The sequence below is a fragment of the Quercus suber genome, unplaced genomic scaffold (assembly GCF_002906115.3).
Source record: "Quercus suber isolate HL8 unplaced genomic scaffold, Cork oak 2.0 scaffold_369, whole genome shotgun sequence".
Lineage (NCBI taxonomy): Eukaryota > Viridiplantae > Streptophyta > Magnoliopsida > Fagales > Fagaceae > Quercus > Quercus suber.
The window spans coordinates 338,943-351,995 of NW_027069821.1; the positions used below are offsets into that span (position 1 = coordinate 338,943).

Genomic DNA, 13,053 nt, shown 5'->3' on the forward strand with positions numbered 1-13,053 from the left:
AAAAAAAAAAACCCCCCCCCCCCCCCCCCCCCCCAAGAAGAATTGTGTTATTGGACACTTTATATTTATCCAATATTTAATAAAGAATTAAGAAAAATTACACCAATTTCAACAAAATTTATAGAATGATTATCTCTTACTTGAGTTTTGTGATAAGCATTACAGAATTGATGCAATAATATCCATTTTTCCCTTGATTTATTATATATTTTTTTTGTGGATCTCACCTTTTGTTAAGTGTCATTTCTAATTTGTCCTTGATTTATCATTAAAATCACTACTTTACCCCTTAAGTTACTTAATTTATCAACAATAAAAGATGCTTAATCAAATAACTCGATGGTTAAATAGAAAATCCCATGAAACTTTTTCTCGAGTGGAATTTTTGGGGAGGAGCTCCTCAGCAACTTCCATCCCATATACCTTGTGAAGCTCGAAGCATAGCTGACTCGAACGTACTCATGGTACAACAACAGAAGTTTGAAGTAGAGTCATTGCCTCATTGGGATTGACCAAGCTATGATCAACATTTCCTCGGGTTGAATTCTCAATGTAAAGTTAATTGTTCATCCATATTTATTGTTGTCGCCTATTGAGTCATTGACAACCAGCCAACATTAAATGCTAAATGATCGATCTGAACAGTGAGAAAGGTAGGATTAGACCTATAGCCATCCTTTCACCTTGGCAGCATTGGGGAGATTGGATTGGAACTAACTCTCAATCCCCTAATTTTGGGGTAAGAGCTTAAAACCCACCTATAAATACCCCATCCACACCAGACTTGAGAGAGAACACTTTCTAAGAAGACAGTCAATAGTTGAGCGTCAGACTTGAGAAGTACGGAAGTACCAATAGCCTTTTTAGTAAATAGGGTGTGAAATATGAGTGTTTTGACTATATTATAATGAGATTGTTGTTTTCAAGTTATATACGTAGTTCTCTTGTCGATGAACAAAAAATGGGTAAATTTTCGTTTAAAAAAAGTTCTGTCGTCACATGCCAAATTTATTGTGTTGAGTAAATTTTTACCCACTATAATGCTTATGTAAAATTTAAAGATACAATCATTTATACAAATTTTGAAAAAGTTTTCCTTCTCTATATATGTAGGGGGGATAATTTTTCCTGAAAAATATATTCTTTATCATGTTTTTCAGTTTAGAAGAGTTTGATATATCTAATCTCCTTTTTTTTTTGATGATTCAATAATATAACAGAGGCAAGCGATTTATATCTGGATATCTCAAATAGAAATACCAAGAGGTGCAAGTTGGAGCACATTATAGTTTTCTATATATTTTCTTTTGGGTCATTCACCTTTTATACCTTCTCATTTTTTTGGGCCTCAATTCTATTCCCTAAAACATCTAAATGGGCTGGGCTATATTTTTGAGCCAGATGAATGTAGATCGAATTTGGGCCTCAAGTTGTCCATCTGGGCTCTGTTCCATTTAAGCGAATTAACAGAACAAGGAAGCCCATCAAAAAAAAAAAAAAAAAAACAGAACAAGGAAGTGACAAAGCTGTGAAGGTAGTGACCCAAGAAGAGGAACCAACAACAACAATGGAGTGCGCCGGAAAAGGCAGGGGAACTCGTTGTTTGGGCCCACCCAGAAAACGCTGTCACCGTTGCGGAGCCGTTGCTTATTGCTCAGCCTCTCACCAGGTATAAGTTTTATATATATATATATATATATTTTTTTTTTTTGAACTTTACATTTTATATGTGCCTTTGTAATCACAACCTTGGTCCGAATTTGATTGTTCTAAAGAACACCCAATTTGGATATGGTGTTTTACTGTAGCATCCTAGTTCTTACTTTTGTTTGCGTTAAGTGTTTTTGACCTTTTGGGGAACCAAGTCATGTGTAAGGACTTTAATGAATTCAACCTAGTATTAATGTATGCAACAACAATTGGGTTTGTCTTAGTTTGAACAGAATTGGTGTGTGCTTGCCAGCTTGGAAAAAAGAAAACTCGGCTTCTAATTGTCATTTGAATTAGTTCATGCCCACAAAAGAAGTTAGTTCAAATTATACGAGGTGTAACTCTTTGTTAATGTTGCAGAGTTCATTGGTCACAAATGAATATTATTGCAATTTACAGTTAATTAGCTTACGCCCGTAACAGAATTATATTGATGTGTATTTGTAAGGCTTGTGAAAAATTTAGTTCTTGATGACTATAGACTAGTGTCTCAGCTAGGCCTTTCAAAACAAGTCTAGTTGCATTTAGGTCATTCTTTGTAAAAGTTTGGTAATGCTCATGATTTAATTCTCTTGGCTTATTTTCCTACGAGGTTTGGAATTTTAGACTGAGACAGCTGGTTGAGACACTTACGCTGGTTATTGAGTGCTTATTACATGTATCAATTTGTTAACTATGGGATTAAAATTTTCTATGATTCATCTACACAAAAGATACAATCAATGATGTTGACAGCCTAAAAGAAAATCAACTATATTACATGTTACCTACATTTCTCACTGCCGAGTCTAGATTTTATTGGGGGTGAAAGGTTACTTCAGTATCAGTGTATCCATGAATGTAATTTAATTGCAGCATTAACATCTTTGGAGATAGAGATTATTCACAGTACAAGATTATGCATGTGTCTTCAATGACTGCCCTGAAGTGCCCAGAAGCTGCTGCCAGTACTTCTCATTGTTCTTATGGGACATGTTATTATTTATTTCCACCGCTGTTCAATGATCTTTACTTGGGTTAATATCCAGCATTTTACCTTACAAATCTATCATATGGCTGTCATGTTTTTGTGTGTGTGTGTGTGTTAAAAAACCCCCCCCCCCCCCCCCCCCACTTTTTTTTCTCCTCTCACTTTCAACAGGAAGAAACCAGTAACACAACCATACCAATTTTAAACAATGACCCAAGTTACCTAACCCAGCCAGCCTTGAGGCAGCCAAAGGACTAGACGTCCCCCCATTCCCCCTCTTATTCATAGGTAAGGGATTACCAATTGATTCAAAGATCATTAGCATAATTTTGTGGAATAAGCTATATTAAACACAAATTTAGTTTTTGTTTAAAACAGTAAGAGGAGCATGTTATATATTAATAGAAGAATTGAACCTTAAATACTTGGACATACCTGTGAGAGTATCTGATTAAGAACATGAGAAACCACCACATCCACAGGCTGAATGTCAGCCATTGCAGCACCAGGTTCACCATGCTGTAAATAAATGCGTGTTTAGTGTTATAATTATGGTTAAATAATTAAATTCATCATTTCTTAACAACTTAAGCTTTTGGGACAATGTAATTCATCCTAGTATCAAAATAGGAGATCCTGAGTTCAATCCTTGTCTCCAATCTACCTCCCATTTAAAAAGTTAAAATACTTTTTAAGACGGAGTTTGGGCCCACACAATAGGGGAAATGTTAGAATTATGGTTAAAAGATTAAATTCATCATCTTCACATAACTTAAGATTTTGAGACAATTAGTAATTTATCATTAAGTACAACTAATATGCTTTTTTTTTTATATGTAAGAAAGATTTTATTGAAAAGACTATGCATGCCTAATATGTAAATATGAAACAAGAAATATAATTATTTTGGAAGCCGAAAAAGAACCAAGCAATTGATGGAGAATACCAGTAAATGTTAGCCAGATTAAAAGGTGCATACATCAAAAAGAATCAACTAAGCATATGTTCAGCAGAGAATGAACTCCAGCTTATTTTAAATTAAACTAGAAATTTATAATTTTGAAACCTAAATGAAGACTTCAATTCTTATCTCAAAGATAAGTTTATGCACCCAAACTCACTTACAATTCCAAGCCCGAGTTCCATTTTTCCAGGACCCAAACGATCTGATGTAACCTGTCCAGGCAGTGTGCAAACAGATAGCGCAACACCCATTGTTCCAACCATTTCTGATGCACATTTTGCTTCTGCAGCAACATCAGCAAGTGAAAGGCCAGCAGCAGCAGCAGCTCCAGCAACCTGTCTTTCCCAAAGAGTAAGAATTTGTAGGACTAATTAAGTGGGGAAAAACTTTTAAAAATTACCTAACGATTTTACTTACCGATAAAAAAAAATAACCTGGTGATTCTATTGTTAATTAAATATAACAAGCCATGACTCCAAAGGGGAAAAAGCATACTAGAAGAATCTCATTGAAAACTTTGACATAATAATTTATTTTAGCTTTTTCTTTTCTTTTCTTTTCATTTTCCTGTTTGATACAATGAACTTATAAACCAGAATCTGAATGTATGATCTATGATCAAGAAAGATTCATACTCTTCATGAATAGCCTTATTCATAATTTTTCACCCAGTGAACACATACATTAAAATAACTATTGAAAAATATTCAAAAAGAATCTTACTGCGGAAAAAATTAATATGACAAGGAAAGAGCACACTAAAGAATAGAAAATTTTCTATATGAAGTATCCAGAAAAAGGATATATATATATATATATATATAGAGAGAGAGAGAGAGAGGGAAAAAGAGCAAGGAGTCTATTCTCTTTGTCCACACAAATGGACATGCCACCAATCTCCTTTGTGTTATGTGCTTTGGGAGAGAGAGTGAACCTTATGAACAAGAATAGTCCCAGCCAATCCTCTTCGTCCAGCTATGCCTCGAGGTGGAGGTAAAGCACAATCATCCCCAACAATCACGGTCTACAAGGTGCAAGAAAAGAAATTTTATTACACTTTTTTTTTGGGGGGGGGGGGGGGAGGAGGGAGGGTGTGTTCAGGGATCTAAACATGTATAAGATGATTTGAATTGAAAAATTAAATGAAAACAATACCTCCACTTTATAACCTTCAGATTTTGCTTGCTCAGCAGCCAAACCAAAATTTAAACGATCTCCAGTATAATTCTGTCAATAACAGATCACTACACCATGAATCAAGACACAAAAATAAAACGACTCCTATTAATCAAACCATTCTATTCAAGTTAACCACATTCACACCATAAACCATTCATCAAGTTATCCAGAATCAGCATCACTTTTCCGAAAGAAATTCCATTAGATACCTAGAACAAGGACGCCTCCACAAACCCTGATGTAGAAATCTAAAAGTAATTAAGATATTACATAGAAAATAAAAATACCTTGACAATCAGAAGACATCCCATAGAACCAGTTACAGCACGGATGCCCTAAAGTAAAAAAAAGGTTATATTAGAGTTTTCTAAGAAGAGTGATATAATTATTGACAAAGTGATGAATATGCGCTTCCAAATATAAGAATAAATACAAACACAAACCGTACAGCAAGAATTGAATCTACTGGCGGAGAGGCAAAAACATCCCCGCAAATAGCTGCTGTCAGCATCCCCTCCCCTACATATCCAGCATGTGCAGGCTCATGCCCACTTCCACCTCCTGTTTGGAATAGAACAGTATAAAGAAAGGCTCCCTAGGATACGCAATTTATTTGCAGGGCAGTAATTGAATGTAAGAAGACTATCTTGAAACATGTGAAAGGCCAAATACTGACAAGATGCACAAGAATGACTTGTTCCATGCATTATATTAAAAAAGGGACAGTGATAGTAATTAGATATGGATTGGAATCATAGCTCCAAGGCCCATAAGCCCCATCGTTGCCTCAAAAGTAAAAAGTTTTCATGAAACAAGAGTGTAATTTTCATATTCTAGTTATCATACATAACTGCATATTAGACAGACTCCTGTTTTAGTTAAACTTCTTTATCTCCTTGGATGACCCATGACCCAGTAAAACCTCCACTAATTACCTAGTGTTACTCACTCTCTCTCTCTCTCTCTCTCTCTCTCTTCACCAAAAAGACGCCATCATGGATATAGAAGGGAAAATAATGAATAAAAGAGCACAGACCAAGTAGAAAAAAGGTTGTCAAAGCTATCAGGCACAGCAGAAATGGCATCTAATTGTGTGAAATAAGTTGGTTCTTACTATTAACCGGATAACAATCCATAGCATGCCTTTTTTTTTTATAAGTAAGAGATGCAATTTTATTAAACATAAAAAAGAGGCATTAGGTTCATGATAAATAATACAAAGGAACAAAAAAAAAAAAACAAAAATACAGAGAAATCAAAAGGGAGGTCCAAGGGAAATAGGAAAATCAAAAGAGGAAGAACAATCAGCGAAACCCTAACACCTAGAGCAATCAAAAAGAGTGCAGTGAAACCCAGATTTTAATTGATCCAAGGAGCTCTCAGAGTTATCAAACGAGTGGCGATTCTTATCCTTCCAAACAATCCACATCAAGCATCCCGGAATTAAGTTCCAAGTATCCGAACCATGCTTCCCCCAAGCCAATTTCTCCAGAAAAATAAAAAATTCTTAACCGACTCTGGCACGACCCAATGAATCCCAAACAATTGAAGCACATCCCCCACAGCGCATGGGCAACATCACAATGCAGAAAGAGATGAACTACTGATTCTCCCCCTCCCTTTGGCAAATACAGCACTGATTCGCTAATAGCAAACCCCTCTGCATAAGATTATCCAACGTAAGAATCCGATTCCAAGTTGCTGTCCACAAAAAGAATGCGACCTTCATAGGAAGTTGATATTTGCCAATGACTAATCTCATGCTAATTGTGAGGATCATTTCTACTGAGCACAATAATCCATAACATCTAGTCCCTCACATGTCTTTTTGGGTAATTAAAAAACACAATTGCAAATCTTCACCAACAATTTTGTTATTAAGATTTTAAAAAGGGGAAAACTCACAGCAAAGGAATCAGAAAAGGGAGATACCAAAAATCTTATATTACAGGCCTATAAATAAATAGAATTAGTACTTGTTTCTGCTTACCAATTTGGCATCACCTAATTTTGGTAGCTTAATTGTTAAAGGTGAGACAAAAAGCAACCTTTGATACTTATTTGGTAAAAGGAGAGATAAAAAGCAAAAAGCTAACCACTGTTTGCCAAACAGACAAGGGTGATTTTCAAGACCCATTTACTTGGGGAAAAAAAATAAAAATCTTTCCACAGAGTTTGCATTTTGATGCTTTTGCCAAAACCATTTCTATGAATGTAGGGGTTGTTTTAAAAGTTAGATGCTATTAACTAACAAGTTGTTAGATTCATGCCCTACCATCGGCTAAAATAGTTGCAAAACAAAAAATGCAATAAAAGGCAAGCACAAATAAATACTCTCAGGTCAATATCAATTTATAGAAAAGGAATTAGTGTTCAATAAAATAATATCTCCATGCTAGCAATAGGCTATTATCCTTAAAAAAGGATAACTTTTCCCGATTGCCATTTCTTCTTTAAACCGTACAAGTGACAAGGGAAACTATGGAAAACAATCAAACATGCATTTACAACTGTTCTAGGCCAGAAAATTACCATAAACAGATGATATTAAAAGTTTAAGAGAGGGTGATCAAAGTTACAACACTAAAATCAAAAAATTATTTAATATTTTTCATGGTCTAAAACCTGATATGATTGCAACTTTATCATATGCTGCACTTGAAACATCAGCACGTAATACAACCTTCACCTGTATCCCCACAAAGCAGGAAAGTATCATTATAAATTCTACATTTATATATATAAGCTGCTTCTCATTGATTATAGAAGAAAAGTCAAGAGAAAATGATCACCTCTGGAAAACCATCTAAGTACTGCAGCCCAGGATAAGTTTCCACAAGTCCCTCGATGAACTCAGTTACCACATCTGCAACAGTGAAACCACAATGACAAGCAATTAAAACCCATTTTTTCCAACAAGCAAAGACTACATTGCAATTCTCTTTTATTGTAACTAGCCACATTACTTGCCAAGCCCAAAAAAACAAAAGAGTGATGTACTTACACAAGGGCATAGACCAACTCCATAACTACCCATATATAACTCCAAAAGAAAGACAAAAAGGACATAATATTTCTCAAGAAAGGAAGATAGCTTTAAGCTCCTTTTTTCCCTTACCTTGTCCTTGTAGGTTTTTTTTTTTTTTTTTGGAATTTACGGTTTTTTTTTTTTTAGTCGTAGGACCCAAAATTTAATATTAAGGTCAAGACAGAACAAAAATTGTTTTTTCAAGATATCCAACTATAACTTAGGACCTTTTTTATTTTAAGGCCCTCACGTATGCCAAGATGGATGTGGTTTTTTTTTGTTTTTTACTACCAAGACATTAAAGAATTCTTATACAACCCCACGCAAACAAGATAGTTGTTATTAGATCAAATTTTCTTTAACACCAAATTCAATGAAGGAAGGACTTCTTCTTCTTTTGTTTTAGCCCATGAAGTTTCATGTAGTGATACCTTCTTGATCTTGGCTGGATGACTTTTGAATCAAATACTTTGATTAGTGGCCATTGCCGAAAGTAATTTGTTTACTAGTGAAAACAGGTTCCTTCTAGCATAAGAACTCTCTTTTATTTTGACTTCTTTTTCTCACCAAATTGGTCTTTGACTAGATAAATACTTCCAATTACCATCTAACTTTTCTGATCCCACATGAATATGGAAATTGGATAGTATTCTTTTGGATATCCTCAATCCAAGGAAGACTTCTGTTGGAAAATTTAGACCCTGGTTGATAGAATTCACAAGTTTTAACCTCAAGTTGTTAATTAGATTTATTATGAATAAACCTTGTTAAAACAGAGAAACATCAATATCATGCACAATGGAATAGTAAATAAGACAAGATATGATAAACTATGAAAACCAATTAAACAAACTAGTTTCATAGTAAAAAACCTGAAGGGAAACCTTCCCAAAAAGTAAATCATTATAGTAAAGAGAAATTTCAGATCTAGTACAAAACATGTATCCCTAGACTTTATAATCTCTATAGATGAACTTATAGTAGAAATCTTTTACTGCTTCAAAACCTCTAAACTCTTCAATATATGAACGCTACTATTTTGCACAGATCCTAGTACGTGACTAACTCCAGCAACTTAAAGATGTTATTGGCTGCAAAGTTCTTCATTTTATCAACAATAAAGATCAAGAAGTACTGGGTTACAAAACTCTAATGTGCCAAAGACGCAGTAACTTATTGTAGAGAGAATAAGACACTAGGTCACTTTCTGCATGTGTTCTTCATGTATAATGGCTTTTAAAATAAGTTTTATATATGTCTAAAGTTGTGAGAAAAAAAACCCTACATACATGTTAGCTAGGGCCAAAAATCAGATTTGAAAATTCTGATTTCGTAGATTTCAACAGATTTAACTTCTGTCGAGCTTCGTTCTTAAATCTCGATAGATACTATTTCTGTCGAGGTATTTGTCGAATTTTAATAAATAATTTTTCTTCACTTATTTCTTGGTCAAATCTTCATGACTTTAATATTTGACTTAAACTCTTGTTTCTTGAAGTACTAAACCCATTCTAGATTTACACAATTACAGGTAAATTACATTTTATCAAAAGACTTGCCAATTACATAAAATATGTCCTTAACAATCTCCCATTTTGGCAATTCGTGACAAAATGAACAACTAATCATGAGAGAAGTCTTAAATTACTTAACTTATAACCACTTGTTTTATTACAAAATTGATAGGCCACAAACGTATTGACCTCTTGTGATTAAACCAATTAATTAATTAGCCAAGTTATTAATTAATAAATTTAACATGTAAATGCGTGGTACACAAACAAATCACCAATAACCTAATTAAGCAGTGGAAAATAAATGACACGGTGATTTGTTTATGAATGGGAAAAAACCTGACGACAAAAACCCCACCAGGTGATTTTCAGATACCACTCCCGAAACTCCACTATTATCACAACAAGCAGTTACAAGTAAAGGAATCTCAAGTACCTTACCAACCTACAGTTGAATCCTTACCTTAATACCCAATTTGACTTGTTCTGTAGTAACAGTTCCCCTTTTCAATGCACAGCTCTCAAGTACGTGTCTAACCAATTACGCGGATCCCAGTACGCGACTTCAATCACCAACTAGAAAGAGTTGTTGGCTACAAAGTTCTTTAGTTCATCCACGATGAAGATTAAGAAGATGCTTGGTCACAAAACCCAAAGGTGCACATTCACAGCAACTTCTTCAGAAGAGATGAACTAGGGCAAAATTTTGTCTTCGGTCATAATTTGCTTGAATAGAGTTTACTCAATACTTGTGCAACTTGTGAACTCTTTGACGGCCTTTAAAACAATCCTTTTATATATTTAGGGTTAGAAGAAAAGAAGGCCAAAAAACATATTCAAGGATCCCAAAAAATTAGATCAGAAAATCTGATTTCATAAATCTCGACAGATAGTAAGGTGTCGAGAAACTATCGAGCAGGTGTCGAGCTTTAATGAATGTGCACTTCTTCAGCTTATTTCTTAGACAGACCTAATGACTTCAACACTTGATCTTGAAATCTTGTTTCTTGAAGTATTAAAAATATCTAGAATTACCCAATTACAAGTTGAGTGCATTTTGTCAAAAGATTAGCCAATTACATAAAAGAATGATATATGTTCTTTAACAAGTTAAACCACATATGTCCTAACAAAAATAAATCTATCCCTACTACAAAATCTTAAAAAACTTTGTAAGAAAAGAGTTCATGGCATGATAGACTTTCACAATTTGTCTTTCTGAAACACTTAAACAAAACTCATCAAGGCATTATATGTGAAATAGAAATAAAAATTACGTACAAAAAGAAACATGCATATAAAGATAGATAAGAAACAGCACATGTAAAGATAGGTGAAGAAGATATACATCATATATATATTTATTAAAGATAAGTACAATGTATATAAAAATGGTCATAAGACCGGTATATAAAAAGCTAAAAGAAACTCCTAAAACAATAAGGAGTTAAGCACTCCCCCTAACAAGATGAAACATAACTTCCCCTTACAAAGGCATGCATTTCTACCCCTAACATGTAGAATCTTAAAAAGAAATCATATTTTCTTCTCCTTTTTGTCATGATTAACAAAAGGCACAAGAAACTATAAAGTTTCACTCAAGAAACATAAAGATGAGCTAAGATGATCAAGGGACACAAGGATGACAAGATAATAGAAAGATACAAAACATGTGCAAAATAATTCATGTAATAGGGTCTCGACAAATCGAGAAGCTGTCAAGCTACTATCGAGCTGGCAGAGAGCATATAAAATTATTTCGATAGATTGAGATATGTGTCGAGAATCTATTGAAAAGCTACCCAGAAATCTTGATGGATCAAGAATTTGTTGAGAATGTATTAAGTAGATAGAGAGCACAGAAATTTGGCTCGATGGATCGACCTAGCTGTCGAGAAGCTATTAAGGTCAAATCTAGAAATCTTGATGGAAGAAACTTGTGTCGAGCTATTGTCGAAATGTTGTCGAGAAGGTATCGAGCAGTTGTCGAGAAGACAGAAGCAAGATTTTTCAAGGGAGGAAAAACACACAAGATGAATGCAATAAGATAGCTACTCAAACAAGCATCTAAGCAGCATGTTAAGCACTTAAACAAAGCTCAAATCTAGATGCAAAGCATTTTTTAGATCAAAAGACATATATACATACTGAATAAGTCTAACCAATTTTATTTTTCAAAAATAAGTTAAAACAATTTAGCAAGCATATATTAACACATGTATTATTTGTGATGGCCAAATCACATTGTATATGTACATGTATCAAGAGTAGCAAAGAATTTGCGTGTTGTGTGTGAAACAAAGCAAGAGTGCATAAGTGTCTCATATTATGAAGATTTGAGACATGAGAAAATCAAATACACTCACACACAATCATAACTGTTTGATGGAGACTATCACTTTCGAGATACATCCTATAACTTTCACATCTCCTAGAAATACGCTTGTAACCATATTAAAAATATTTTGATTCTTTTTGCTTTTATTTTTCTTTGCATATTTTTTTTTTAAGTATAGCATGCATGAACATATAAAAAGAAAAGAAATACCCAATTATATAAGCCAAAATATCACAATTTTGTTTTGTCGAAACACACAGATGTTATACATGATTGGCAGACTTTAGTGGTGAGATGATTATTTATTCATTTCTTTTATGATTTTCTAGTAATTCTCATCAAAAAGAGTGATATGAGTATGAGATATAAAAGACAATCTTAATCGTACTCATCACAACCACGAGCTATAAAGCTCACTTGTTTAGTTGTGCATTGAGATGTTCATTTAAGTTACAAAAGATACAAAATTTAGAAACTTTGTTTCAATGGATATCAAAGGTACACAAGTATCAACATACACAAACATACACTATTTTTGTATTTTTTTTTTCTGATTTTTCTCTTTTTATTTTGAAAAACAAATAAAAATAAAGACTAAACAACCAAATAAAAATAGACAAACAACATGAAAATGTGAAAGCATGAAAGCAAGATGCAGATGCATGAAAGCACGATTCTAAAAGCAGATAAGAAATCAAGCAAAGAGAGTCCTACTTTAAATAGAAAGAATTAAAGTAGAGGACCGATAGAAATGACAATTAAGTCTTTGACTCCTTTCTCACCCACACAACATGAGTATTTGACCGTGAAAATGAAAAGGCACGTGTCCTAGTATGTCTATGTTAGGATTAGTGCCCTTAAATCCTATTTGTTAGGTTTTTAGACCCCTTTAAAACACAACAATTGGATTAATCTAGTTTATTAGTCAAGTGATTAACTTAGTCAAATTATACAAATTTAGATTAACACAATCAAATAATCATATCAAGATATAAAGTAGCGGAAATAAAAAGAACACAAAGATATGATCACTGAGAAAAACCAAACCGGTAAAAAACCTGGGGAGAATTTAACCTAACTATCCTCAAGGTAAACTTGAATCCACTATATGAAAGAATCAAAGTTCATACAAAAGGAATTACAAGCACCCACGCTCGACTTTCTAATGCTACCCACCAATAGAATTTACTGACACGACCACGTGCAAACTCCGAATCTACAGATTCCTTCTTTCTTGGATTCTCCACAAGATGCAAGCACTCTCGCTTGTGTTTCTTTAAGCTCCAATGGCAGTAACTGAGTTGATCATCAAGGTGTTGATAATATCTCTACCTTGAAAATCCTAAATTT

The 13,053-nt window shown here is 33.9% G+C and overlaps 1 protein-coding gene across 1 annotated transcript in view; it reads right to left on the reverse strand.

Annotated features, from left to right (window-relative positions):
* LOC112019625 (putative 3,4-dihydroxy-2-butanone kinase) overlaps window positions 1–7,801 on the reverse strand; it is a 32,581-nt gene extending 24,780 nt beyond the window's left edge. Inside the window, exons 1-8 of the mRNA XM_065760481.1 lie at window positions 7,616–7,801; window positions 7,449–7,512; window positions 5,272–5,384; window positions 5,111–5,158; window positions 4,800–4,871; window positions 4,579–4,668; window positions 3,806–3,979; window positions 3,116–3,199 (exon numbers count right to left, since the gene is read on the reverse strand). Coding sequence (XP_065616553.1) covers window positions 3,116–3,199; window positions 3,806–3,979; window positions 4,579–4,668; window positions 4,800–4,871; window positions 5,111–5,158; window positions 5,272–5,384; window positions 7,449–7,512; window positions 7,616–7,786 — 816 coding nt within the window. The 5' untranslated portion in view covers window positions 7,787–7,801. The remainder of the gene's footprint in view (window positions 1–3,115; window positions 3,200–3,805; window positions 3,980–4,578; window positions 4,669–4,799; window positions 4,872–5,110; window positions 5,159–5,271; window positions 5,385–7,448; window positions 7,513–7,615) is intronic.
* Window positions 7,802–13,053: the final 5,252 nt, after the last annotated feature.